At 46.6% G+C, this 26,775-nt stretch overlaps 2 protein-coding genes across 2 annotated transcripts; both read right to left on the minus strand.

Annotated features, from left to right (window-relative positions):
- Window positions 1–624: 624 nt before the first annotated feature.
- STAR (steroidogenic acute regulatory protein) lies at window positions 625–5,383 on the minus strand. The gene is made up of 7 exons (XM_059384213.1): window positions 5,320–5,383; window positions 4,095–4,208; window positions 3,675–3,802; window positions 2,247–2,405; window positions 1,902–2,086; window positions 1,222–1,315; window positions 625–738 (listed from the first exon to the last, which is right to left on the minus strand). The coding sequence occupies exons 1-7, from the start codon at window positions 5,381–5,383 to the stop codon at window positions 625–627; spliced, it is 858 nt and encodes a 285-aa protein (XP_059240196.1).
- A 10,202-nt stretch (window positions 5,384–15,585) lies between these two features.
- LSM1 (LSM1 homolog, mRNA degradation associated) lies at window positions 15,586–26,695 on the minus strand. Its single transcript, XM_059384487.1, has 4 exons — window positions 26,252–26,695; window positions 21,234–21,302; window positions 19,789–19,904; window positions 15,586–16,099 (listed from the first exon to the last, which is right to left on the minus strand). The coding sequence occupies exons 1-4, from the start codon at window positions 26,295–26,297 to the stop codon at window positions 15,929–15,931; spliced, it is 402 nt and encodes a 133-aa protein (XP_059240470.1). The 5' UTR covers window positions 26,298–26,695; the 3' UTR covers window positions 15,586–15,928.
- Between the last annotated feature and the right edge of the window lie 80 nt (window positions 26,696–26,775).

The raw sequence follows: 26,775 nt of genomic DNA on the forward strand, positions 1-26,775 counted from the left end.
GTCGGTTATGAGTCTTTATTCTGACTGGTGCTCATGGGAAAAATAGGAGAATGGAATTAATTAGTTTTCTGCATTTTTTCAATCAAGAAAACTTAGACTACATTTCTTGAGGGCACCTGCTGTGGGGAGTTGCTGATCTTTGGTGCTGCTTGCTACTTATTTGGTAGAGGAGCAGAGGGTTGCTGGAGTCCCTTTTGTCAAACCCCGCTGCATCCACACACATGGCCTATGAGGAATGGAGCTCATGAGCCCATAAAACACAAGGCCCCAGTCATTGTGTTTAGCACCCTCGCACCCTGTATCAGTACCATTTTAAAGATGTTTTTAATAGAAGTGTAAGGGCCCAAAAAGAAGTCTTACAAATATTTGGGGTCCCTTAACCTTCATTTCGCAGCTAATCCCCGAATGAAGTTAGAAAGCTCTTTCTCTTAAAAAGCCTTGTCCCCATTTTCTTAGTTGTAAAATTTGACCAATCAGAGTCCCAGTATCCTACTGGAAATACACTCCCACCCCATCCCACAGTCCCAGATGAAGATCTTAGACTTGTAGGCTTCTAGCAGAGATCTTCCCGATGAGCGTGCAAGCCAGTGCAGCTAAGGACAGTTGGAAGAAGCAGGCTGGTCCTTAACACCTGGCTTCAGGAGCAGGGCTGGACTCCAGGTGCTTGCGCAGGTGGTTGGCAAAATCCACCTGAGTCTGTGATAAGACCTGGTTGATGATGGTCTTTGGCAGCCATCCCTAGAGAAGAAGAAGAATTAGGCCATCTCATGGGTAATGTTCCACTGTAGAAACCTCTGTATCCTATCACAAACATGAGTTGCTTAGGGCTTGGTCTTCCAGCTCTGTTTATGGGGGTGACCTTGGGGTCGACCAGGAAGACTGCATTACTGCCCTGCTGTCCCAACAGTGTAAGAAGCACAGAACGGCTCTCATCCCAGCTGTGTGACGCTGAGCTAGCGACCATATCTTGTGGGGCCTACGTTTCTTCTTTCCAAATTGATAACTGCAGAGTTGAAATGCGACACAAGAGGTAAAAGGGAGAGAAGCTATTACAGGCTTTTGAGATGATGGAATAACAGGTCATTACTCAAGCCTCTTCCCTCCAACAGCCTGTCTAAAAACGGAAGAGGGTTTTTCCCGTTCCTTTTGGGGTAATGTGGGAGGGTGAGAGCCAGTTTTCCTCCCCACCACCTGCACACTGAGCTGTCTTGTACCCCTCACCTTGAGGTCAATGCTGAGCAGCCAGGTGAGTTTGGTCTTGGAGGGACTTTCAGCCAGGGGATGGAGCACCATGCACGTGGGACCATGCTCACCTCTGGCAAATGAAGAGAGAAGTCAAGTCAGGAGGACCGTGCAGAATTCTTTATGCTGATCGGTTCTACTAGCCACACTTCCCTATTACCTTGCCTTTTCCCAATCTCAGAAATATTGTTTGCCAAGGGTGATATGTAAAGGTTGGCATGGTTGCCAGATCATCAGAACACATGTTGGGTGGACCTGGAGCCTGGCAGCCTCCCGTGGTGCCTTTAAGTTGCTGATGCCAGAGAAAGTGTCCAGGGCAGTGGCTGGTGCCCCTGGAAAATGGGGGTAGCAGCTGTGTTCTGAGTAGTATGGATTACATTTTGATCACCAGTAGGGTTGTACCTGAACACACCAGCTAAACCTCAACCCTAAGTGTTCTAGAAAATTATTAAGGTGCTTAAATTTCCTGGGAAGTTCGGGACAAAGTGGCTATGTGGGGCCAAACTTGTCTTCCTCCCCTGCTATGGAAAAATAATATTTCCATGTAACAGGAAGCTGAAGGTAGAGATCAAGGCCTGGTTTCTTGGAGCTGAGGATTCATCACACACTTGGCGGTGCATCCCACAAGCCTATGTTCCAAGAGGGATTGCAAGTATTACCTGATGACACCTTTCTGCTCGGGCATCTCCCCAAAATGTGTGGCCATGCCAGCCAGCACACAGGTGGACCCGCGGCGCTTGGCACAACGCACGCTCACGAAATCACGGGGCCCCACCAGGTTTCCTGCTGCTTCTGCAGCCAACTCGTGGGTGATGACTGTGTCCTTTCCAATCCTCTGCAGGACCTAGTAGGCCACAGGGAGTCAGAGTTACCACTCACCCAGTGCTGGGGCAAAGGCACCACTCACAGCTTGTAGCTTCTTTGCGTAGCTTTCTGACTGAGCTCCCAGGGTTCCGGCCCTACCCTCCCACTTCCTCCCACCCCCAAATCTGGACTCTCCTCACCTTGATCTCCTTGACATTCGGGTTCCATTCTCCCATTGCCTCCATGTGTTCCACGAGCTCTTCATAGAGCCTCTCCATGGGCTGGTCCACCACCACCTCCAGCCGGAACACCTTGCCCACATCTGGGACCACTTTACTCAGCACTTTGTCCCCGTTCGTCTGTCAGGGACAAAAGAGGAGGTTCAGGAAAAAGGTCAGAGAAAAATATCTCTTGCTTAAGGCCCACAGACCGTCAAGGCAGGCAAGGCAGGAAAGAAGTCTGAGCTAAGCATGAAGAAGCCTAACAGCACTTCTGATTAAGACGGTAATCTTTCTTGCTGCGAGCCTCGAACATCTGCTAAAGCCTTGAGAGGTAACCTGCCCGCTCCTGGACCCTCTTTTCTTAGTGGTAAGTTTTGATGGGCGTAGGCAGGTCCAACTGAAAAGGCTCTGCTTGACTCAGAAGCACAAAGCTGCTGAGCGAGACAAACCTGGGAGTGGGAGAGCCTGGTCCACAACCAGCTAATCACACACACCCAATGTCGGGTGGGAGCTTAAAAGAGGTTTTCAGGGGCACCTGGGTGTCTCAGTAGGTTAAAGCCTCTGCCTTTGTCTCAGGTCATGATCCCGGGATCCTGGCATCGAGCCCCGCATCGGGCTCTCTGCTTGGCGAGGAGCTTGCCTCCCCCTTTCTTTCTCTGCCTGCCTCTCTGCCTGCTTGTGGTATCTGTCAAATAAATAAAAATTAAAAAAAAAAAAAAAAGAGATGTTCAGTCCAATACCTTATTTTACAACGGAAGGCTGTAGGCCCAGAGACCCTTAGCCTTAGGCCATTGCGGGGCCTGCATCTCAGATTTCCTGACTCCCAAACCAGGAGTCTGCTAACTCAGAACTTGAAGAAGGAGTGGGTTTACCTGAACTTAGGGCAACAGGCAGCATAGAAGTTTCTGGAAGACGGCAGAGCCACCAGAGTCTCAGTAGAGCCCCTGGCCTTGAACACATGCCTATTACCGGTTCCCTGTCAGGATGCAGTGCTCAGGAGCCCAGAAACCCAGAAGGCCTCGGGCCATCTGTATTCTCGTGCAGTTCCTTTGTGGCTGAACCCAGATGAGCCCTGCAGGTTGATCAGCCCCAACATCACGCCCTGGCCCTGGCACTTCTGACCCAGGCTGGTGCAGGCCTCTAACGCATGCAGAACTCCCACTGCATGGTCTCTGCCAGATGCGGCATACGATGTGTTTGGAAGGTAACAAAGGATCCCAGAACAGTGTTTCCCAAACTCGAGTCTCCAGGATGTCTCTGAGGGGCCAGGGGAGTATCTGAGGATGTATTCTTGGGAAAGGAGAATTTTCAGATTAAAACCACCTGCTGCATGAGAAAGGCATCCTGAGGCCTTAAGGATGGCAGTGGAACGGTGAGGAGCGTGGGTTCCTCCAGGCCCACACTTACCTGCTGGTTCTCTTTCTTCCAGCCCTCCTGGTTGCTGAGGATGCCCAAGGCCTTCTGCATGGCCTCCTCGCCCTGCCGGATATAGGCCAGCTCCTGGTCGCTATAGAGGGTGTCTTCCAGCCGTGAACCTGTACACAGCCAAGGAGAGACCTAGCTTGCTCGGCTTCCCTGGCCTCCCCCACCCACGGCTTCCATCCCTTCCATCTGGATCTGCTCATTCCTCTGAAGAGCCAAGGCCAAAGCCAGAGGGTCCCCTCTGCAGGTGAAGTTAAACACAAAGCTGCAGCCAACAGGGGGTCTGGCCTTGAGGAACTCCAGGAACTCTCAAAGTGAGTGAGAAAGGCCAGCTTAGGGTTAGGGGAAGGTGAGGGTGCTGGAGGGAATTTGCCGCTGGCAGGAGCCTGAAGCCTCAGCACTTACCAAGCAGAGAGCTCCGGCGCCGAACCTGGCTGATCCACGCACCCGGGGTCGGGCCCCCCAGTGCCCTCCGGTTCAGCTCCTGGCCAATGGCCAGCACAGCTTGCTGCCTCAGCCCTGCAGAGAGGGGAGCAAATTGTTGCCTAGGATCGAGAAACGCCCTTAGAGAGGGACCACTGGGTTCCTTGCCACAGATGAGGAAACACTGGGAGAGGGAGGTGACTTGCTCAGGAACACAGATCCCTAGTGGGGACCTAAATTAGTGCCAGGTTGACTCCCTGTCCAGGGCCCTTACTCTGGCAGCCAGGCTGCATCCGGGGGCCAGAGTCAACCTTCCCTCTGGCCTGGGCTGGCCAGGCCTCATCCTGCCTGGACTGGGGGAGGGGGGGGGTTGGGTTGGTTACCGGAGCCGAAAGAAGCTTCGTCTAACTAGAAAAAATCTGCTGCAGGAGGAGAATCAAAGACCCCCCCCCCCCATCCCCTGTAGTCTGTGTTGCTGTGAGCAGCTGGGGTCCTTTGCAGGAGTAACTGCTCAATATGTCCTTGGGGTTGAGCACGGTGAGCTTGGCGTTGAGCATGGTGAGCTGAGCGGTGAGGCTTGTTGGTCTAGGGCTGGCGCAGGGATTCCAAGCACAGCTTCCACGGAAACAGAAGCCCGCTCCACCCGGTGTAATTGGGAAGCACTTTAAGTTGGTCTGTGCACCCTTCAACAACTGCAGGGGATTGACTCAGATAACCCTAGGTCTTGATTAGCTCTATAAAATCAGACTTGGGTAACCAGTTCTGCCTCCTCTTTGTACAATCTAACCAGACTTCCAGCTTTCCACTTTCTCTCTTCACTTTGCTCTTCTCTGCATGGGCTTCCCAGTACTGCTTGCTGGACTCAAGGCTCACTCCCACCCCTGCACTGTGGCTCAGTCCTTCCTGGTATCCTTGGGGCCAATCCAGGCAAAGTCAGAAGAGCTCAGGAAAGATTGGAGCCCTGGAGAGAAGGGCAGAAGTGACAGACTCTGGGAGGGACACAGGCGTCTTAGAATCCAGCCCAGCTGTTCCTGGGAAACAGGGCGGTCCAGAAGGAAAGAGACCTGTGCAGGTTCCCCCAACAGGAGGCCCAAGTGGGATCAGCGCCTGAGCAGCTGGCTCCCTCCCCCACTCCCAGTCGCACACAACCACACTGCCCGAGTGCTCTGGGTCAGCACGGGGCCACCCCAGAGGCCAGGGAGCTCACCCTTCATGTTGTGCAAGTGTCTGTAGGAGCTCCCAGCACATAGCTTGAATGTGGCCAGAAGCATGGTGTCCAGGCAGTGGGGAGAGGCAGGGGCGCGGTGCTGTGGCCCCTGCTGCTGTTGCCTCGGCTTCTCCTGCCTCCACTGAGGCTGTCAAGGTCTGCCTCTAGGTCCTGCAGCTGTGGCTGGGGACCAGCCAAGGGTTCTGCGTCTTAAATGCCCCCCAGCTGAAGGCTGTACTTCATCATCCGGAGATAAAAAAAAAAGCCACCGCTCGCTGTGCGAAGGAAGGGGTCAAGGGTAGAGGGATTGCCTCACACTGTGGTTTTGGCCACTTGCGGGGAGCCTGAAGGAGGGTGCAGAGACAGGAGCCCGGAGGCCGGTGCCGAAGGAGCAGTGGATGGAGCGAGGAGAAAAAGCAGCCGCTGAGGTCAAGGCCCTTTGGAAGAAAGCACACACTCTCCGACTGGTTTTCAAAGAGCATGTGGGTGTACTGTTTAAAATGCAGGTTTCTGGGGGTGCCTGGGGGGCTCAGTTAAGCATCTGCCCGCGGCTTAGGTCAGGATTCTGGGGTCCTGTGCTCAGTGTGGAGTCTGCTTCTCCCTCTCCTTCTCCCGCTCTTACTCACGCTTTCTCCATCTTTGTCAAATAAATAAACAAAATATTTTTTTAAAGATCTATTTATTTATGACAAAGAGCACAAACGGGAAGCAGCAGGCAGAGGGAGAGGGAGAAGCGGGCTCCCCACTGAGCAGGGAGCTTGATGTGGGGCTTGATCCCAGGACCCTGAGAGCCAAAGGCAGATGCTTAACTGACTGAGCCACCCAGCTACCCCAATAAACAAAATATTTTTTAAAAATAAAAAAATAAAATGCAGATTTTCGGCCCTCAGCCTCAGAAACTCTCAAGTTTAACAGGTCTAGAATTGAGGCCCTAAAGCTTGTATTTAATAAAAATTCCCAGGTGGTTGCTACACAGGTATCCTGTGAACTGCATGGTACTCATTGAGAAGCATTGCCCTGGTCTCTAACAAACTCTTTTCCCTTTAATATTGAACTTAAAGGGGCACCTGGCTCTGTCGGTTGAATCTTAAGTGTCTGCCTTTGGCTCGGGTCATGGTCTTGGGGTCCTGAGATGGAGCTCCCACATCGGGCTCCCTGCTCCGCGGAGAGCCTGCTTCTCCCTCTCCTGTCTGCTCATGCTCTCTGTAGCTATTTCCGTCTCTCTCCTTCAAATCAATAAATAAGTAAAATCTTTAAAAAAGAAAAAAAGATTGAACTTGAGGTTGCTTTTTAAGCGAGATTCACCCAGCAAGAATATTGGGGGTCAAGAGAATCACACTACGTGGCCCCTGGCCCAGGGCCTGCCTTCTTTGTGAGAAAGTTCTGGTGGACGGGAGGTGGCAGGTAGGGGAGGCGTCCGAGGTGGGGAGCAGTCGCAGACCCCCACTGGCTCTTGCTGTCTCTTTCACTACAGGGAGGATGAAAGGGATGGGAGCTCAGAGCCGCCGGTGCCCAGCACCCAGCGCCCAGCAGAACAGAGTGAGTCCCCCCACCGCCCTCCATCAGCCCCTCATGAGCAGTGGAAAGGGTCCAGCAATCCAGGGGTCCTTGTCCCGGGCTCCTCTCTGAGCAGTGGCTGCCCAGAGATCCCTCGGCCCATTTCTCAAGGCCCACTGTGGGCCCTCTTCCTCCGGGAAGCCTTCCTCGACCCCCCCCCCAACCCTCTGGAACGGCTTGTTCCCCTGTCTCCCATTCTTACTATCACTGCCACTGGCGGGGTACATCGTGTGGGGTCCCGATTTGTATAATGGTTTGTGTGTGTTTTCTTGTCTCTTCCATGGGACTGTTCCTCCCTGAGGCAGGCGCCGTGTCCACTCCCCTCTCTCCCCCACACTCAGCCACAGGCAGGACCCAGAGCAGACTCATGCTCCTTCTCTATGGGGTGACCAGCTGCGGGAGGTGGGGGGGTGTAACTCTTTCTTTGGCTGAGGAAACTAGCCTGCAGGCTTTGTTTCCAGCCTCGGCAGAGTCCCAGAGGAGACAGCACCAAAGGGAGAGGCCCCAGCGGAGGCATGGGAGGCCTGAACCTTTCACGGCTGCAAGAGAAGGTGCAGAGGGCAAGCTGGGAAGGCTGGGTGGCAGCTACCCCTGGCTTCTCCTCACAGGGACACGTGCGCCCTCAAGCACATGTGCCCCTCAGTGGAGGTGGTGGGGAGCGGGAGGGGGTTATTATGGGACAGTCCACGCAGATAATGTTCAAGGCCCCGCTGTTGCCATCCTGGGGAGAGTTCTGGCCACCGTAAGCAGGGAGGAGTTGGGGCGGGAGATGGCGGACTCGAGCATCAGCTGCTGCTGATGTCAGCGCTGCCACTGACTCAGGGAGGGGTGCTGGTGACCTCCCCCAAGGCCAAGGCCTTCGTAGTCCCTTCTTCATCCTTTCCAGGACCAATGAGCAGTTAACTCTCACCGTCCCTCTGAGCAGTAAGGTGGGGAGACACAGGTTTGGAACTTCCTCTGGCTCTGGATGTCATTTGTGTCTGGCTTTGCTTTTTGAGGAGGACAGAGGCCCCAAGGGAGGAGACTGGGTGGCCAAGCCAGGCCAGGGAGAAAGGCGACCAGAGGTCAGGCTCAGACGATGCAGAGTGGTGGGTGGGGGTGGGCGGGGGCGAGAGGCCAGGTTTGGGAGCCCTCATTCCTTCAACACCCCCTTGTTGAGTGTCCACTGTGTGGACGCTCTGCCCTCGCGAGGGAAAATGAACCATGTGGCTGTGGAGGAGAGCAGGGGAGCCCAGGAGGGAGTTTGGAAGTACAGAGGGCCTCACCATGCAGGGGGAGCGCAGAGTGGGAAGGAAGACTTCTGGGAGGAAGGGACATTTGAGCCAGAGCATGGAAAGTGCAGTTAGGAGCTGCTGGGTTTGAGATCGAGGATGGGGTGTGTGTTCCGGGAAGAGCGTCTGGCCAGCAGCCCAGAGAAAGGATCCGAGGGTTGCTCCATAGCAGGGTAAGGACTGGTGGGAGGTGGAGTACGGGGTTGGGGGGTACGGGAAGATTCCCCTGCAGTGCTGGGCTGAGCTGTCTGGGTCCCTGGCTCAGAGGAGGTGTGCGGCAGGGGTGGGGGGTTCGTCGCGACCTGAGAGGCTGGGCTGGCCATGTGGGGAGGCTGGGGAGTGGAAGACACGGGTGTTACACTGCAGTGGGTTCCCCGGTCCCCCATCTGTCTCTTGCTTCGAGATTCCCAGCCACTCGCTGCTTCCATTTGAACTTCCTGATCCATGAAATGGGGGTATATTGTCCTTTTCTTTTCCTTTGTGTGACCCTCTCAGGGTGCTGGGAAGGCTGCCATCAGGTGACAATACACCAGGAGCTCAAAAGAGAAAGTCCAGACCTCTTAGCCCAGTCTCTGGGTCCTCCAGTGTCTCCCACCCTGGCTGTCTTCTCTGGGGCCTGCGGGCTGTCTGCCCCGTACACACCCTTTTCTAGTCCAGGTAACTCACAGGTAACTCACAGCATCACCTGCCCTCAAGCCCTCCCCTGGGCCCCCACCTTGCTCTGCTCTTTAACTAGAATCCAGTACTTTTTCCCGTGGGCCCCCTTGATAAAAGTGTATCACAGTATCAGGAAGACCACTGTCCCTCCCGCCCCTCACTCCCACACACCCCTTTTTAAAAATACTACTATTTTAGGGCAGCTTTAGGTTCTCAGCAAGATTGGAAGAAAGACACAGAGGTTTTGTGTTTAAGATTTTCTTAAATTTAATGATTTGAGAGAGAGGGCACAAGCAGGGGCAGAAGCAGAGGGAGAGGGAGAAGCAGGCTCCCTGCAGAGTGGGAAGCCTGACTTGGAGCTTGAGCCCAGGACCTCGGGATCAGCACCTGAGGTGAAGGCAGATGTCTAACCTACTGAGCCACCCAAGTGCCCTGGGATAGAGGTTTTTTATATACTCCGTGTCCCCACACATGCAGGTCCCCCTTTTTTGCATGTCCATAGCTCCGTAAGGACCTGTAAACTCCATGAGAACTTGGATCCTTTGCAAGTTTTTAAACCCCTCGTGCTCAGCACAGTGCTAGATAATTCATAACCACATCAATGTTTAATAAATGTTCGGAAAGCGTAAGAGGCTGGTACTGCACACATTCTCAATAAATACTGATTTTCTTCCATCTCTGAAAGGTGGTCAGCCTGGAGGGGAGGGCAAATCCTGGACTGCTTTCCATCCATTTAGGATGGAAAGTACGCAGTGTTTTCCTCCCAAGGTGGCATTGTGAGGAGGCAGCAGAAAGTTAAGGCAAGTTTGAGTCATCAGACTTGAGGTGATTATGGATTACCTCGCTTTAGAGTACATTTTTTTTTAAAGATTTTATTTATTTATTTGACAGAGAAATCACAAGCAGACAGAGAGGCAGGCAGAGAGAGAGGAGGAAGCAGGCTCCCCGCTGAGCAGAGAACCCGAAGCGGGACTTGATCCCAGGACCCTGGGATCATGACCCGAGCCGACGGCAGCGGCTTAACCCACTGAGCCACCCAGGCGCCCCATAAATAAACAAAATCTTAAAGAAAAAATATAGACTGCTATACAATTTCTTTAAAAAATTAAAAAAAAAATTCAATTAGCCAACTTCTAGTACATCATTAGTTTTGATGTAATGTGCAATAATTCATTAATTGTGTATAACTGGATATATAAATCTTAAAAAACAAAACAAAAACAAAAACCAACCCTCGTGTTTCTCTCTGGAAACTGGTACCAAGTGTTGCCTCTCATAGCCTGTCAATCCTGGCATATAGTGGTCATCAACAAACTTAGGGCGATGAATGACTTTCTCAGATTATATTTTGTTTCGTGTTCCCCTTCACTCTCCATCTCTGCAGGTAAGCCGGGCTTTAGGTCTCCTTGCCTGGAGATCTCTTGTACCTGGGCAGGGTACACAAAGTTTTCTGCCTTTTGGAATAGCCTAAACCAGAAGAATAAATGGAACACGGGTGGGCTGAATTTAACCTTCCAGAATTTTTTTTTAACCTGTACAGTATTTTAAGAAAATTTTGTATTAGTTGCCAACATACACTATAGCAACAGGAAACAGGTCAGTGGTTGCCAGGGGCCAGGAAGGAGAGAGAAGTTAAATTCAAAGGGGCAGGTGTGGTGGGCACATAACTGTAGGCAGTTGTGAACTCATAGAGCTGTGCATTGAAAGAGGAGGTTTTACTGTGTATAAATTGTACATCAACAAAATCTGGTCTTACAGATAAATTCCCAGGCCATCTGGATACCTGACCTTGAGATACATTGAGTCCTTGCTCTTCCTTTTTGTCCTTGCTATGGGCTAGTTGGCTGCCCAGAGCAGCAGCATCTGTGGCCATTCCCAGCCAAGTTGTAGCAACTACTGAATGGCTAGAGTTAGGAAAAACACTTTTTTAAAAAAAGATTTTATTTGTTGATTTGAGAGAGAGAGAGAGAGAGAAAGAGAGCAAGCATGAGAAGGGGGAGGGTCAGAGGGAAAAGCAGACTCCCTGCTGAGCAGAGATTTTTTTTTTCCACCCCACCCCCAATGTGGGACTCCGTCCTGGGACCATTACGTGAGCTGAAGGCAGACACTTAATGCGGACTGAGCCACCCATGCACCCCGAAAAACATCTTTTTAAAAAAGGAGAATGGGTACAGTATAGGCTGAGTATGGGAAAGAGGCAGAGCAGTGAAATGAGGTAGGAGGAAAGAAAAGAACTTGATTTCATCCTCTGCTTCGAGGGAGCCCAGGCAGAACCCAGGAGGAGGCCGGTAGGGGAGTCCTGCCGAAGTGCACCCAGCCAGATGAACAACGGATACATTCCATTTCCTGGAGCCGGTATTCTAATTCTTTCAGGCTAGAAGATGTTGGGAAGGGGATAGTAAAAGTTACTTTCGATCTTGGTTCACTTAACTGGATACAAGAGCTGCTTAGTTCTCAGAAGCCAGCTCTTGCTCTCCTTATTGGGGGGCGGTAGTGCCGGAGGGTGATCTGTAAGATGGGGGGCACTGCAGTTGGGAGAAAACAGGCTAAAGACTATGTTCTTTCCTTCCAGCACCCCTGACAAGTCCTCCCCCACCCCCACCCCCACATTTCCCTGGGATGCTTTTCCAGACGTTTTTATACCAAGTATCTCCACTCTACACACCTGGACATCTGTCTGCAGCGAAGGACATCTCCACATTCAACCCAATGATCTCTACTAATTAATCCTGTTGGTTGCTTGGCGGGTCCAGTTATTTTCATGTTCAGTCTTACCAGCAAAGACCTGACCTCTCTTGGATTTAAGGTACAGTCGGTCCTTGAACAGCATGTGTTTGAACTGCGCAAGTACACTTACAGGGGCATATTTTGATAAATACAGTATTGTACTGTAAATGTATTTTCTCTTATGACTTTTTAAAAGATGATTTCAGAGAAGGGCAGAAAGGAGGGGCAGAGGGAGAGGGAGAGAGAATCCTCAAGCTGATTCCTTGCTGAGCATAGAGAGCCCCACGATGCAGGGATCAATCCCAGTGCAGGGCTGGATCGCAGGACCCTGAGATCATGATTGGAGCAGAAACCAAGAGCCGGCTGCCCAACTGACTGAGCCACACGGGTGCCCCCATGTTAATCAGTTGTTTATGTTATGGGCAAGACTTTCAGTCAACAGTAGGCTCTTAGTTAAGATTTTGGGGAGTCAGGAGTTACATAGGAATTTCTGACTGTGTAGGGGGGCTGGCATCCCTAAACCCTGTGTTGTCAAGGGTCACCTTTAGGAACCAATTGCTTTGGTAGAGTGTGTGTGCACATGAGCTTTTTTTTTTTTTTTAAAGATTTATTTATTTATTTGACACACAGAGATTACATAGGCAGAGAGGCAGGCAGAGAGAGAGAGAGAGAGAGAGAGAGAGAGAGAGAGGAGGAAGCAGGCTCCCTGCTGAGCAGAGATCCCGATGTGGGGCTCGATCCCAGGACTCTGGAATCATGACCCGAGCCAAAATCAGAGGCTTTAACCTACTGAGCCACCCAGGCACCCCTGCACATGAGCTTTTATCATGGATGACATTCCTGCTCAGCTCATGTTACCTCCAAGGCGACCGCTCAGACTACTCTTTGTTGCTCCTCTTCCCTTGATTACGAGCAGGCTTGGCCTTCCTTTAAAGCCGGAGGACTGTTTAGGCACTGGGGCTCTGGCCTGCAACGTCTGCGGCCAGGATGCCTTCTGTGTACCTCAGTGGGAATCCTGGCTCCTAATGGGAAAGGAAGTTGCATGGAGCTGCTCTTGTAGCAGGCCTTTTGAAAGGTGAAAGATGCTCCACAGGTACGGAGATATGCCTAACTTGTTTTGGGGGGAGAATGGAGGTGTGGAACTGTTCCTTAACTGCCTCGCCTCTAGTTGTTTCTCCCCGCTGCAATTCCCGGGATTGGCTCTTGAGCTGGGCAGTGTCGTCATGAGGTTCATGCATGGCTGAGACTAGAGGTGGCCCGGTGTGTCTACTATCTGTACTGTCTCTGCCTGAGCCCGCCAGCCCCTCCTCACGTGAGCAAAACAAGACCACTTTCAGCCATCTTCCCCTCTGTGTAATACGCCTGGGATTCACGTGGACGTGGCTTCCCTGAAAAGCCCTGCACCATGGACATTGTGAGACTATCTGGCCCTACTGAGTATCCAGGGCCTGTTAGGAGCTTATCACAGCTGGGGAAGGCTGTGATTTGTTTATTTAAAGACACTTTATTTATTTGAGAGTGAGTGAGAGAGGAGGGGGGGGGAAGAAGCAGACGCCCCACTGAGCAGGGAGCTCAGATGTGGGATCATGACCTGAGCCCAAGGCAGATGCTCAACTGAGCCCACCAGGTGCTGCAAAGCTGTGGTTTAAATTAGCTAAGAGCATGTAATATAAGGTCAAGAGCCAAGAAAAAAGGAAAAAGAACAGCTAGAGGAGAAAAAGATACCCTTTTGTATACAATTTTATTAGAATAAAGACGGACAGGAAAAGGGCTTTGGCAGGCCATCCTTATTTGTCTCCCTAGAGAGCAGTCGTATGGGAACCACTGGTGGAAGAGACGATTAAAGATAATAGAAAAGTGTGAACTGAGGAGTCTAAAATCTAATAATGGAAGAAGAGTGCCAGCAATGGGCCAGGAGAAGCAGCACCAGATATCAGTACCGGTAAAAAGACTGGGCCGGGCAGAGCTGGGGGCAAGCCATTGTGCCAAGCAGCTGGAGATGGAAGGAAGCTAGCAGTCCGGTTTCACCGTTTGTGTCTAATTCTTAGCTGCTGCCTGGGTGACAGAGGTGAGAAAGCAAGGATCAAAACTTACTAAGGCTGGGATTCTTTTTTTTTTTTTTTTTCCCGAAGATCATATATATCTTTTTTCTTTTACTGTGTTATGTTAGTCACCAAACCGTACATCATTAGTTTTTGATGTAGTGTTCCATGATGCATTGTTTGCATAGAACACCCCGTGCTCCATGCAATCCTTAATCCCCATCAACGGGCTCACCCATCCCCCCACCTCTCTCCCTTCTAAAATCCTGTTTGTTTCCCAGAGTCCATAGTCTGTCATGGTTTGTCTCCCACTCCGATATTCTCTGCTTCATTTTCCCCTTCCTTCTCCTAATGTCCTCCACGCTATTCCTTATGTTCCACAAATAAGTGAAACCATATGATAACTGACCTTCTCTGTTTGACTTATTTCACTCAGCATAATCTCCTCCAGTCCCATCCATGTTGATGGAAAAGTTGGGGATTCATCCTTTCCGATGGCTGAGTACTATTCCATTGCATATATGGACCACATCTTCTTTATCTATTTGTCTGTTGAAGGCCATCTCAGCTCTTTTTGTTTATTTATTTATTTATTTATTTGAGACAGAGATCACAAGTAGGCAGAGAGGCAGGCAGAGAGAGAGAGGAGGAAGCAGGCTCCCTGCTGAGCAGAGAGCCCATGCGGAGCTCCATCCCAGGATCCTGGGATCACGACCTGAGCTGAAGGCAGAGGCTTTAACCCACTGAGCCACCCAGGCGCCCCCATCTCAGCTCTTTTCACACTTTGGTTATCGTTGCCATTGGTGCTATGAACATTGGGTTACAGATGACCCTTCTTTTTACTACATCTGTACCTTTGGGGTAAATACCTAGTAGTGCAATTGCTGCGTCATAGGGTAGCTCTATTTTTAATTTTTTGAGAAAACTCCACACTGTTTTCCAAAGTGGCTGCACCAACTTGCATTCCCACCAACAGTGTACGAGGGTCCCCTTTCTCCACAGCTTCTCCAACATTCATTGTTTCTTGCCTTGCCGATTTTTGCCATCCCAATGATGTAAGGTTTCTCAATGTGATTTTGATTTGAATCTCCCTGATAGCTACGGATGATGAACATCTTTTCATGTGTCTGTTAGCCATTAGTATGTCTTCTTTGGAGAAGTGTCTGCTATGTCTCCTGCCCATTTTTTGACTTATGTATTTGGGCGTTGAGTTTGAGTTCTTTATAGATCTTGGATATCAGCCCTTTGTCTGTAGTGTCGTTTGTGAATACCTTCTCCCATTCTGTGGGTTGCCTCTTTGTTTTGTTGACTGTTTGCTTTGCTGTGCAGCTCTTTATCTTGATGAAGTCCCAAAAGTTCATTTTTGCTTTTGTTTCCCGTGTGAAGGTAGGAAATTCTATTGTGAAAATGAGGTCCCTTTTCCTCACAAACCGTAACTCTCGCTAATGCATTTGGAGTTGTTTGAAGGAGGTTGGAAAAAAACAAGATCCTACAGTGAACCAAATTCCTTGGAGGTGTCAGATGTTCTGAAAGAGTGGTGCTCAGGAAAACGAATGTAATTCTGATGGCCTGCAGTATCTTCTTGTGATTAAAGTCACACATGCTTTTCAAAGGTGGGTGATGAGTCTTGTCCATCTCTGTGTTAACTTAAGTGCTGGATCTCATGCAGAGTTTGGAGCACCTGCTGCCGAAGCAGGACCAGCCAATATAGCTGTGATGCGATGCGGTTTCTCAAAACGGAGGCTTCTGGTACCACTGGTAACTGCAAAACTTGACTGAAAGCTCCTTCCTCAAGCCTGAAAATGTGTTTTTCTTACCAGACCAAAACATGAAAAGGGGAGAGGGGGAGGGCCTGCAAGATATTTAGAATGAAAATATTCCTTCGTAAGTAACTAGCAACTTGGAATTGTCACAGAAGGGAGAGATCCTGGTGTGTGGACAGCTTATACCTTTGGGAGCAGAAACTTAATTTTATCTATTCACTGGAGGCAACTCAAACTTAGGAAATAACACAAGTTTTGAGACTTTTATTTTATTTACAAGTAAATGAAGAATGTCTTCTGTGAACGCTAATTTGGGGACACGAAGAGCAATATAAAGAAGTAGTTGCCTGCTCCACAGTGGTATGTGAAAGGAGTCCTTGCCACTGATTTTTTTTTTTAACCATGATTTTTGTCATTAAAAAGGAAAAAAAAAAGCCACGTGTTTTCTTCATGTTGCACATGTGAAAGAATTCAAAATAAAAAGGACTTTCCAAAACTCTAGTCTCTAGTCAAATGTGTAAGGTGACCAGATGTCACTTTCATTGGGTGACAGCCCCTGCTCCCCAAGAGCAATAGCCTCCGAGCAGGTGACTTAATACTCATCAAGAGTATCTGCCCGAGGAATGGAGAGACCCCGATCCTTCAGAGCTTGAACTTTCAGCTTCTCGGCTTCCTGCTTGGTCTGCTGTTCTACCCTTTGTTCTTCTAGGATTTCTTCAATAGACACTTGCTGGAGGGGTGTGTCACTCTCCTTTTCCAAGTCCTACAAAAGAAGCAGGGTTGAAAAGCCTCAACTGACCATCGAGAATAGAAAACATTACAGACCTTTATGCAAATGGATTCCTGGGTCGGGCTTGGGTTATTTTTTATAATTGTGACAGGGCTGAAATAGCCTTCTCCTGGGGACAGAGTGGCTGCCAGGAGTGGCTGGCAACACCACCTAGAACATATACTTATGTGAATTTGGTAACAGGGAGAAGTATTAGTGTGTCTCATAAACTTTAAGTTACCTGAAGTCCTACATTACTCAAGGATTGTTTTTCTTAAACAATAATTATACATATATATGTATATACATATGAACAGCTCTTTCCCCAACCCCAAAGGATCCAAGAAAGAAGTTACTGAGACCAAGATGGCTTTATATAAGTTTTATATTTTTATGTTATCAAAGTCAGCTTAAAAAGGACAGTTGTGGCTGACTAAGGAGGTAGAGAACACTGATTCAAAGAAGCACCCCCCACCCAAAGACAAAAAACTGTCCCTCTGTTCCATTAACTAGGAGTCTTTAAATTATAATGCAAGATTCTTTGCCCCTCTAATGGTAACAAATTTACTAGAGAAAACCTCAGTAAACCAATTAGGTTACTAAACCAGTTTGGCTCCAATATATATCTCTATATTTTGGTTTGAAAAAAAATTTTTTTTCTCTTATTTTAAAAATACATGCTCACTGTATGAAATTTAGAAAATGGACAAACAGAAAAAATTTTTTTTAATTACCCATAATTCCAGTATGGAACAATATTTTGGTGAATAGCCTTCTAATTTTTCCATGTATATATTGACTTAAAAAAATCCTACAATGCAAATATTAACTGTAATTTTTTCACTCACTCGGGCATATGCTTTTTAATGTAGGCTCCACACCCAGTGTAGAGCCCAATGTGGGGCTCAAACTCACAATGCTGACATCAACACCTGAGCTGAGATCAAGAGTTGGATGCTCAACCAACTAAGCCACCCAGGTGCCCCTATTCTTAATATTTTTAGATCTGAACACCTGATAAATATCTGATAACTAATCTTATAATGCAGAACCTTGCTATAAAAGTATCTCACTATCCAGATTCAACTTATTCTCCTTAAAATGAACATATAGGTACTATTCTTGTTTCTGTAAAATGGAAAGATTATATATACAGGGTATTCTTATTTATCTTCCTCTATGGTTTTCGATTATAAAATTCTGGGAAGGCATCAACATATACACAAACCTTCCAGACGCTGCACCCTCCACTGGGTACTAACACGCCATGTGCTGCCAAGACCTCAGAACCCACAGACAGGGACATCAGGGGGAAGATTTTCACCAGAGAGGTTGGAATGAAAGCCACACAAATTACATAAGCAAGTCCTGCCTTGGCTGAAATGTTAGCTGAACCAGGCGAAATATATCTAATCAAGAATAATCCACCCTCACAATCCATGGGTAGCAGCTGAAGGGAAGATAATGTTCTTAGCGTGGTGTACTGCCTAGTTTTCAATATGTTACTCATCAGGCTAGTCATGTGGTTCTAATGATGCCAATTCCCAACAATCAGTCTTATTACTTAAGGCTGTGTGCATCACCATCCTTGAGGCAGAATCCAGGGACTTCCTAAACAAAAGATGTTTACAGCCCTGAATTGGTTTCTGGGTATGAGTTTCTCTGGGGCTGATACTTAATTTCATCACACTGACCATTAATCATAGAGCTGTATAAGCACTCCCAAACCACAAGGCTTTAGTGGTACCACTGTAAAAATTCTGCAGTATCCAAACCATTAACAGATATGAGTATTTTCTCCACAAACTTTTTCTTTCTCAAGACCAAGTGCAAGTTCCCTCCTCCTCATCTATATGTGTACCACGTAGATGAGGGCCCACGTGTGCCAATGCAATGGCACACACAGCATTTTTGTGGTGTCCACGACTATAAAAGTGAAGCAGAGTATGTGTAAATATTTTAATTTAAATCTTTTCTCCTGAGAGCAAAGTCGTGTTTCCTCTTTGAAAATTAAGAAAAGCATAAACAAAGGAAAAATAATCACTCCTACTTCTACTATCCAGAGATGGGTCAGCCCCTCTTCATATACCAGCAGGGCACTTTAGTCATTTGCTCACGCCACTCCCCACACCTCATGGTACCACAGTGCTGTGTTTCAGCCTCTGTGTATTACAACGAGATTAACTTCTACCGCTGAAACATGCAAAAAACGATCTACTGAACCAAAAATACCCATCGCAAAAACACTTTAAAAATTAGAAAAAAATATTTCCTCCATTTCATAGCAGCACGTAGCAATGCTGTTACTGACAGTATTGATTTGTCATTGCTAGTGTTTCAGCTAGAGGTCTCCAGGCCAACCGGACCCTGGCAGATTATCTCCTTACTTTCTCAAACAACTTCATGTTAAAAGTCACTATAGACCAAACCACTCCACTCCAAAGACTTCTGTAAACCTGATTTAAGATGCAGTTAGCTATTGAGAAACTATACTGAAATCTTTACAAACAAGACAGAAAAGGATAAAAGCAAACACCAAAACTTTTTAGTTCGATACTCCTGGCAAACCCAATAATCAGAAGCAAAGCCAAAGGTTTTAATAAGGTATTTTTCTTTTTAAGTAAATATTTTATGTAAAACATGAAATCAAGTTTTATCTTCTTTTAAAAATGTCTGAGAATCATTATACTGTACACCTGAAACTAACATAACACTGTATGCTGGGGTGCCTGGCTGATTCAGCTGGAGGAGCATGCGATTCTTGATCTTGGGGTTGAGTCCGAGCCCCATGTTGGGTGTAGAAATTACTTGAAAATAAAATCTTAAACAACAATAAAAAAAACTATTGTATATTAACTAACTGTAACTAAAATAAAAACCTAAAAAGCCCCCCGCCCCCAAAAAGTCAGAGCACTTCTATTAGCTATCTAGTTTTCTAATAGTGTGTGTGTTTGTGTGTATGCCTAAATAAATGTATATTGTGTATATGCATGGTTATGTATGTACACACACACACACCCCTAAACACTTTAGAAGACTTAACTTTTCACCTGCCAACTGGTCTCCCTGGCATACTGAGGTATCCTCTTTGGCTGTGAGCTAAGGATCCAAGTGAGGCTGAGCTCCGTTCTCAAGAGGTAACAGAAAGGCTTCTCCTACAGCCCCCTTCGTTCCTTCCCCTTCCCCCTTTAAAAAACAGGACATCACGATGTATATCCAATGTGTTTTTTCCTCCCAGCCTTGCTCATTAGCTCTGTCATGAAAACCTACTTATAACCAATTGTTTAAATGACTGCAAAATATTCCAGTGTGTATAAATCATACTTTATTGAATTATTCATCTGTTTGTTATTAAGTTTTTCAACTTTCTACTATTAAAGATAGAAGAAATAATATATTGATGAACATGTTTGTACAGTATGCTACTTCTACATCAGGTAAAATCAATGATGCTTTGCTGCTAATGGGATCAAAATGTTTAAAATGCCAAGAGGCACTGAAACAAAGTTAATTATTCTCTGTAGTTTTCCTTTTATACCTGTAGCTTTCCTAAACTGATGTGGTGGTTTCTGTGAGAAGCTGGGTGCCATGTGGAAAATATATTTTTTCCTCTTGAAAAGGCAAAAAGAAACCTGACTAGTATGATTATCAAGACCCACAGCAGCTTAACGGTTTTCACTTACTATTTCTCCTAGTAGGACAACATTTTCTCCTCTGACCACAAAAATCCCTCGAGGAATATCACCGTATTTTTTGCCCACATGAATACGCTCCACAGTCTGATGTAGCACTAAATTAGCTATAAGTGCACAGGGAAGAAACAAAGATATTTAGTTCAAATTATTGGGTAAAGGTCCATAACTCAAATAATCAGTTATTTTGAGTAGAAAAGATTTCACTGAACATGATTTCCAAACTTTCTAATTCTGGGAAAAGCTAAAATTTTAAACAGTCTTCCCCTGTTTTATTAAGACACACCACTTGTGAGACTTCTAAACAACTGTTAAAAAGAGAATATTGGGGATTATGTTGCACTAATGCATGAATGATGGTGGGAATCAGTTACAAAAATTAAATTCCTTTACATCAGTGAGATTGTGAATACTGACATGACTAGAAGAAAATATAAAAGGGCAGGGCACTTGGAAGACTCTAGAACCTAAAAAACTGCAGAGTTGGAAACTTTTTTTTTTTTTTTAAACAAAAAGCAGTTTTTCTATGTTGCGTGAGTATGTATATATGATGATTTACCAAAGATTTAACTTTGTTTCAGTACTTAAGATTCACATAACCCAGTGCAGGTATCCAGCGATTATGATACACAAAAACCTCTTTTTTTACTTTGTCAGATAACAATACCTGGTAATCTGACAATAAAGTCAGGATTTGCTACTTTTCCCCCAAAGGACAAACCTGACTTAAGATTCAGAACCCCAGTCTTTTAAGAATAATTATTTTTCTTTTATAAATTGGTACTATTTGTCTTGGTTTGTATCTATGCTATCTTCTGTAATTTCTCTAGGCATTTCAATTATGTTGAAATCCACTAGCAGATGTCCAACAAATGTTGTTATGAACTGAGAAGTTCCTTGAAACAGAAGCAAATATAGATCTCTATATAGAAAAATGCAAGATGCAAAACAAAGACTGAGATTCTCCGAGTCTGATGTATCCCTAAAGTGTAAAATCTTGAACCGAAAGTTGGGACCCCAAAAATGCTTCAGGAAATGCCTTCTACTACCCAGCTTTCATTGGACAGGGAGGGATTACCTTCAGTGCAGGAACTGCTTTGAAGAGTAGTCGCACCCAAGCCAATGTATAAATGAGCAGCTTTTTCAGTGGACTGAGTTTATGCCTATCATTTGGCTCCCTCTACTGGGGAAAATAAAAAAAGTCCAAAACACTAATCAAATGTTCTAGGGAAAACCAGTTTTAGAAATACAAGCTTGTAAATATTAGCTTTGAATCACTTAATCATAAAACAGAAAACAATGATGTAATGACTCCAAACAGTATGCCATTATGCCAGACACTTGAAAAATTTGCAGATAAATAAATTTCAACATGACATAACACAAACATACAACAGCAGCTGTTCACTACAGAGAAGTCTGTAACTAGTACATACCAAATTGATCAATGCTTCTTAAAAAACCTATGAGCGTCCTTCCATCTCGAAGCAGGACCAAATGCTTTTCTGGGGAGAGGAAAAAATATTTAAAAAGTGAGCACTGTTAGCTTCATTGAGTTTACAGGATTAACAATAAAACAAAGTTAACAGCAGGTTAAGCTCTACCACTTCTTCCAAAGTATTTAAGGCACAGTTTACTAGGAAATTAGAGGGAGGACCAAGGCATCCTGTGGTTTAGATGAGAAGATTCCCGTGGTGGCAGAGTGGGCAAAAGACTGGGTGAGCAGCCTGGAAGTCTGACTCCCAGCTCTAGATGCTGATGTTAGCAGTTAAACCCTCCCAGTGTCATGTCAGTTACTATATACACAAATTGAGAAATTTAGTCTAGATGACCTATATGATCTTAATATTAGAATTATTTTCCTCTCAACTTATAGAAGAGCTTCTATTTCACACTTTGGGAGCAGGGAAGGTTTTAAATAAAAACAATGCCTCCAACAGATGAATGAGGATGCTGATAGTAAGCTAGAGCAAAAATTCAATTAATATTTATTGAGAGCAATGGTCTGGGGCTTAGATATACAGTAGGGAAGAAAGCTCACAAAGTCACCAACCATATCAACTTACATTCCTGGTGGAGAAAGGCAAACAAGTAAACACACACACACAAACACACACACACACGAACGACCTACTGTGATTAGTACAATGGAATAATAAACAAAATAGCAGGATAACATGATGAAGAGAGAGGGAAGGTAGCTACAGAAGAGAGGGTGACTAGGGGAAAACTCTCCGAAGAGGTGTCTTTGAGCTGACACTGAAGAATGACAATAAGCCAGTTACCAGAATAGCTAGCAAAATTCATTCATTAATTTCTTTAATGCTATGCATAAAGTACATTCTAGAAACATAACAGAGAAATAAGACAGTGATTCTTCCCTGAAGGAATTTATAACCTTCTTTGCACTATAATTAAATACAACAAGAAAGCATATCTTAATTATATGTAAGGGAAATTATCTAGCTGGTGGAGGTATCTGAGCTGAGCCTTAAAAGATAATTTTTGGCCTCTGGGATGAATGACGGGGAAAGGGAAAGGGGAATCTGTAATTTAGGAAGCAGAGGGGAAAAAGGCAGGTATGTATCCATATGTTTGGCTAAAAGGTGGGGATGTAAAGGGAAGTCACAGGCTATGAAGCCCCAAAGTACCAGAAGCAGGTTCAATTTGGATTATACTTTACAAGAAAACACTGAAGACTGAACGGGCAGAAAAGGGAGAGCAGAATGTGAGACATGAAGAGGAAACCTACACTAAGGCCAATGAGAAGGGAGAGTTGCGAGAACTAAGACGGTGTTGTTCTACTGTTTTTTAAAAAATATATTTATCTGGGGCGCCTGGGTGGCTCAGTGGATTAAAGCCTCTGCCTTCGGCTCAGGTCATGATCCCAATGTCCTGGGATCGAGCCCCGCATCGGGCTCTCTGCTCAGCAGGGAGCCTGCTTCCTCCTCTCTCTCTGCCTGCCTCTTCGCCTACTTGTGATCTCTGTCTGCCAAATAAATAAATAAAATATTAAAAAAAAACATATATATTTATCTTAGAGAGAAAAAGAGAGGACATGCACACTCACAGGGGGAGGGGCAGAGGGAGAGGGAGAGAGAGAATCCTCAAGCAGACCAAACCAAATGCAGACAACGGGATTTTTTTTTTTTTTTAAGATTTTATTTATTTATTTGACAGACAGAGATCACAAGTAGGCAGAGAGGCAGGCAGAGAGAGAGGAGGAAGCAGGCTCCCCGCTGAGCAGAGAGCCCGATGCGGGGCTCGAACCCAGCACCCTGGGATCATGACCTGAGCCGAAGGCAGAGGCTTAACCCACTGAGCCACCCAGGCGCACCAGACAACGGGATTTCATCCTAGGACCCTGAGATCATGACCTGAGCTGAGACCAAGAGTTGGACTTTAAAAGACTGTCACCCAGATGACCTAAGACCGTGTAGTTCTAAGTGATGGGAATCTGCAAAGGTGGGGTGTGACTGTGTGTGTGTGTGGGGGGGGTGCTGAAGAAATGAGTAAAGGACATGCAGGAATTTTTTAAAGATTTCTTATTTATTGGAGAGAGAGCAAGACCTTGTGCCAGTGCTCAAATGTGGGGGTGTGTACTGTAGCGGGAGAGAGAAATTCTAAGCAGACTCTGCATTGAGCCCAATGTGGCTCTATCTCGTGACCCTGAGATCATGATCTGAGCTGAAACCAAGAGTCAGATGCTTAACTGCCTGTACGACCTAGGCGCCCCCACATGTAGGAATTTTGAGTCATCATGTTAGGGTGGATGATGTACCAGAAGCTGGCAATAAAAGAAGCTTAAGGTGGAAGATTATTAGCTATTTATGATTCTGAAGTGCTGATCAGGTCACTGCCAACAAGCAGTTGGAAATGTAAGACTGGAATGTCAAAGAGGTCAGAATGAGAGCAATTTTGGATAAGTCCACGAAGAGGTGATATAATCATTAAAGTCCATGAAGCTCTCCTAGAGATTTAAAGAAAGAAGCATGGAGTACCTGGGTGGCTCAGTTGGTTGAGTGGCTGGCTCTTGATTTTATCTCACATCATGATCTCAGGGTCCTGGGATTGAGCTTCATGCTCAGACGGAAGTCTGCTTGGGATTCTCGCTCTCCCTCTGCCCCCACCTCCCTACACTCACCTCATACATGCTCTCTTAAATAAATATATCTTAAAAAAAGAGGAAGACCAAAGTTAGGACCCAAGGAGCCACCTATTTTAGGGAACATTGAGCTGGATAGGTGAGAAAATCAGCAAGTCCAGTGCTGCAGAAATCAAGAGAGCAGAATTACGAATCCAGTGTTAATAGTATCGCAATATTGCAGAGGACAGGGAAGAACCCAGAAGAATGCATCAAACTGCTGCGTTTTAAGAATGCCGCTTCAGCAGTGTGATGACAACAAAACTCAGACTGCGGGAGTAACAGAGGAGGTCTACTGTAGATGGCCAGGAAGTAGAGTCAAAATGGAGAGGATGCAAAAGGTTTGGTGGTAAAGATATGAAAACGGGATAGGAGTTCGATGAGGAGACATAACTGAAAAAAGTACGAGATGGATGGACAAGAATGAAGGGAAGGATCCAGGGAGAGAGAGATGATATGAGAGAAAAAGGGCATTAATGGAAGAAATAGTGGGAAGAAAGAGTAATAGAGGACACAGACTGAAAGGGAGGAATACTTCCTACTCAGATGAGAGGATGGGTGAATATGCAGAAAGATTGAGAAGATAAGAGGAAATAGTTTGTGTGGTTGGGGGGACAGCGAAGGGTGCGTAAGAAATGGTTTCAAACTTCTCAGTAAAGGAGGCTTGGAGTCCACAAAGAAGTGGTTAGAAGTTTGAGAATAAAAATTATTTTTAGTAGACTGGCAGAATGTATTAGGGGCCTCACATAGTTCAGATACATAAAATGAGAGGTGGGAGCAAAACGGCATCCATAGATGACTAAAAGTGAAGATTTCATAACATACTACAGATGGGGCACCTGGGTGGCTCAGTGGGTTAAAGCCTCTGCCTTTGGCTCAAGTCATGATCTCAGGGTCCTGGAATCGAGCCCCGCACTGGGCTCTCTGCTCAGCGGGGAGCCTGCTTCCTCCTCTTTCTCTGCCTGCCTCTCTGCCTACTTGTGATCTCTGTCTGTCAAATAAATAAATAAATAAATAAAATCTTAAAAAAAGAAAAAAGCCACCATATTACAGATGGGCTTGTGCAATTGTTATTCATATACAAACATAGTCCAGTTCACACTACATTTTCTTTCAATAGCAAAATCATTAATTTGGATTTAAAGAATGATTTCAGACCATGAGAAAAAGAGAGTATGATCACAGCCTCACTTTTTATTATTACTATTATTTTTAAAGATTTTATGTATTTGACACAGAGAAAGACTGTACAAGCAGGGGGAGCAGCAGGGAGAGGGGAGAGCAGACTTCCTGCATAGCAGGGCACCAGATGTGGGACTTGATCCCAAGACCCTGAGATCATAACTGGAGCCAAAGGCAGCCGCTTAACCAATTGGGCCACCCAGGTGCCCACTTATTATTTTTTAGAGGATTTTATTTTTAAGTAATCCCCACACCCAAGGGCTGAACTCACAATCCAGAGATCAAGAGTCCTGCATGCTCTACTTTGTGATCCAGCCAGGTGCCCCACCGGACTCACTTTTAAAATTTGTATACATAGTAACTGTGATTGTTGTAACTTGTTTGGAACTGTGTAATCCATTCTGCAGCAATTAGAAATTAATGAGACAGACCACAGGATTAAAAGGATTAGAAAATGTTGCTTGAGGAATAATTCACAGATGAGAGTTTAGAAAAAGGGAAGTCTTCTTAGTACAAGTAAAAGAAAACTGTCGAACAGAAAAATAGGTTTGAAGTGATTCAGGCTTTCCAGAAAAGTCAGTATCATTGTCTGGCAGTGATCTCTATCATCATAACCTAAAAGTGCTAAAGACTGCAATGCAAACGGCTACATGGCATAAAACCTACGTTTACTGACAATTAAGTCCAACAGCTGTTATCTGAAAATTTTCGTTCCTTAATGAACCATTTCTTTAACTATTCTCATTCACCCACGAGTAACAACCAGGTACGTCGATATATTGCAGGTGGGAGATAGTGGACGTAGGGAGGGGCAACTCTCAAGTTTGAGTATTAGCAGCCGCGTCCCTCCAAAGCAGGAATGAATTCTACAGCTTGTGGCTTATCGGCCCGGGGACCGGTGGAGGCGGCGAGACGCAGGATAGAGGTAGTCGGACAGAAGGCAGGCAAACGGAGTGTCTTGTGGCTCTTCACTCACGTGGAGGATGTCAAAGCCGAACACCCTGAAGTGTGCTAAAAACAGCCCCCCGCCCGCCCCAGACTCAATTCTACAAGCTCCCCATGAACAGGTACCCGCCCAGGAGGAAGGATCACACCCCAGACTTCATCCAGAGGACATGAGCTACTCACTGTCGATGTCCTCTATGAGGCTGGCGGTGCCAGGCATATAGTTCATTTTGAGCTGAGATAAGGCTGCAGTGTACAGCGGCGGTGGGCCAGCGCGTCCGACACCTCCTTTCTCAAACCTCAGTCGCCGCCTGGGCGGGACCGGGACAAGAACCCGGACCGGGAGCAGCACGTCTGCCCCGGCTTTCAGCAGCCGGGGCCTGCCGGAAACGCCTCCGTATTATTCCCACCCACTTCCGGTATCACGTGCCCATCCTCAGGAAGAGGCGGGGCTGCCGTGCGGTCCCGGGACACCCATTCCCCATCCCTGATAAAAGGGGAAGAGAAATCTAGACTGACTAGATGGTAAGGAAAATGTATTCTCCCTTGTAAGAAACACGGTGCTGCCGCGTGTCTTCTTGCTTCCCAGACCTCCGAGTCACGGAACTCCGTCCTTCAACTCTCAGACGCGGCAGCCCAAGGGGCGGGACCGGGCTTGGGATTGGCTGTTGTCGGCCGACCCCTTTCCCTGCTGTCCAGTTCCTTTC

Source organism: Mustela nigripes, chromosome 18 (assembly GCF_022355385.1).
Source record: "Mustela nigripes isolate SB6536 chromosome 18, MUSNIG.SB6536, whole genome shotgun sequence".
In the NCBI taxonomy this organism is placed as follows: domain Eukaryota; kingdom Metazoa; phylum Chordata; class Mammalia; order Carnivora; family Mustelidae; genus Mustela; species Mustela nigripes.

Coding starts and splice junctions, on each gene's coding strand:
- STAR (XM_059384213.1), bottom strand. CDS start 5,383: ATGCTTCTGGCCACATTCAAGCTATGTGCTGGGAGCTCCTACAGACAC. Junction 3,803..4,094: donor GCGCCGGAGCTCTCTGCTTG/GTAAGTGCTGAG, acceptor GGCTGTGTACAG/GTTCACGGCTGGAAGACACC. Junction 2,406..3,674: donor GGAAGAAAGAGAACCAGCAG/GTAAGTGTGGGC, acceptor TGTCCCTGACAG/ACGAACGGGGACAAAGTGCT.
- LSM1 (XM_059384487.1), bottom strand. CDS start 26,297: ATGAACTATATGCCTGGCACCGCCAGCCTCATAGAGGACATCGACA. Junction 21,303..26,251: donor CCTCATAGAGGACATCGACA/GTGAGTAGCTCA, acceptor TCCTCTCCCCAG/AAAAGCATTTGGTCCTGCTT. Junction 19,905..21,233: donor AAGAAGCATTGATCAATTTG/GTATGTACTAGT, acceptor GTGCACTTATAG/CTAATTTAGTGCTACATCAG.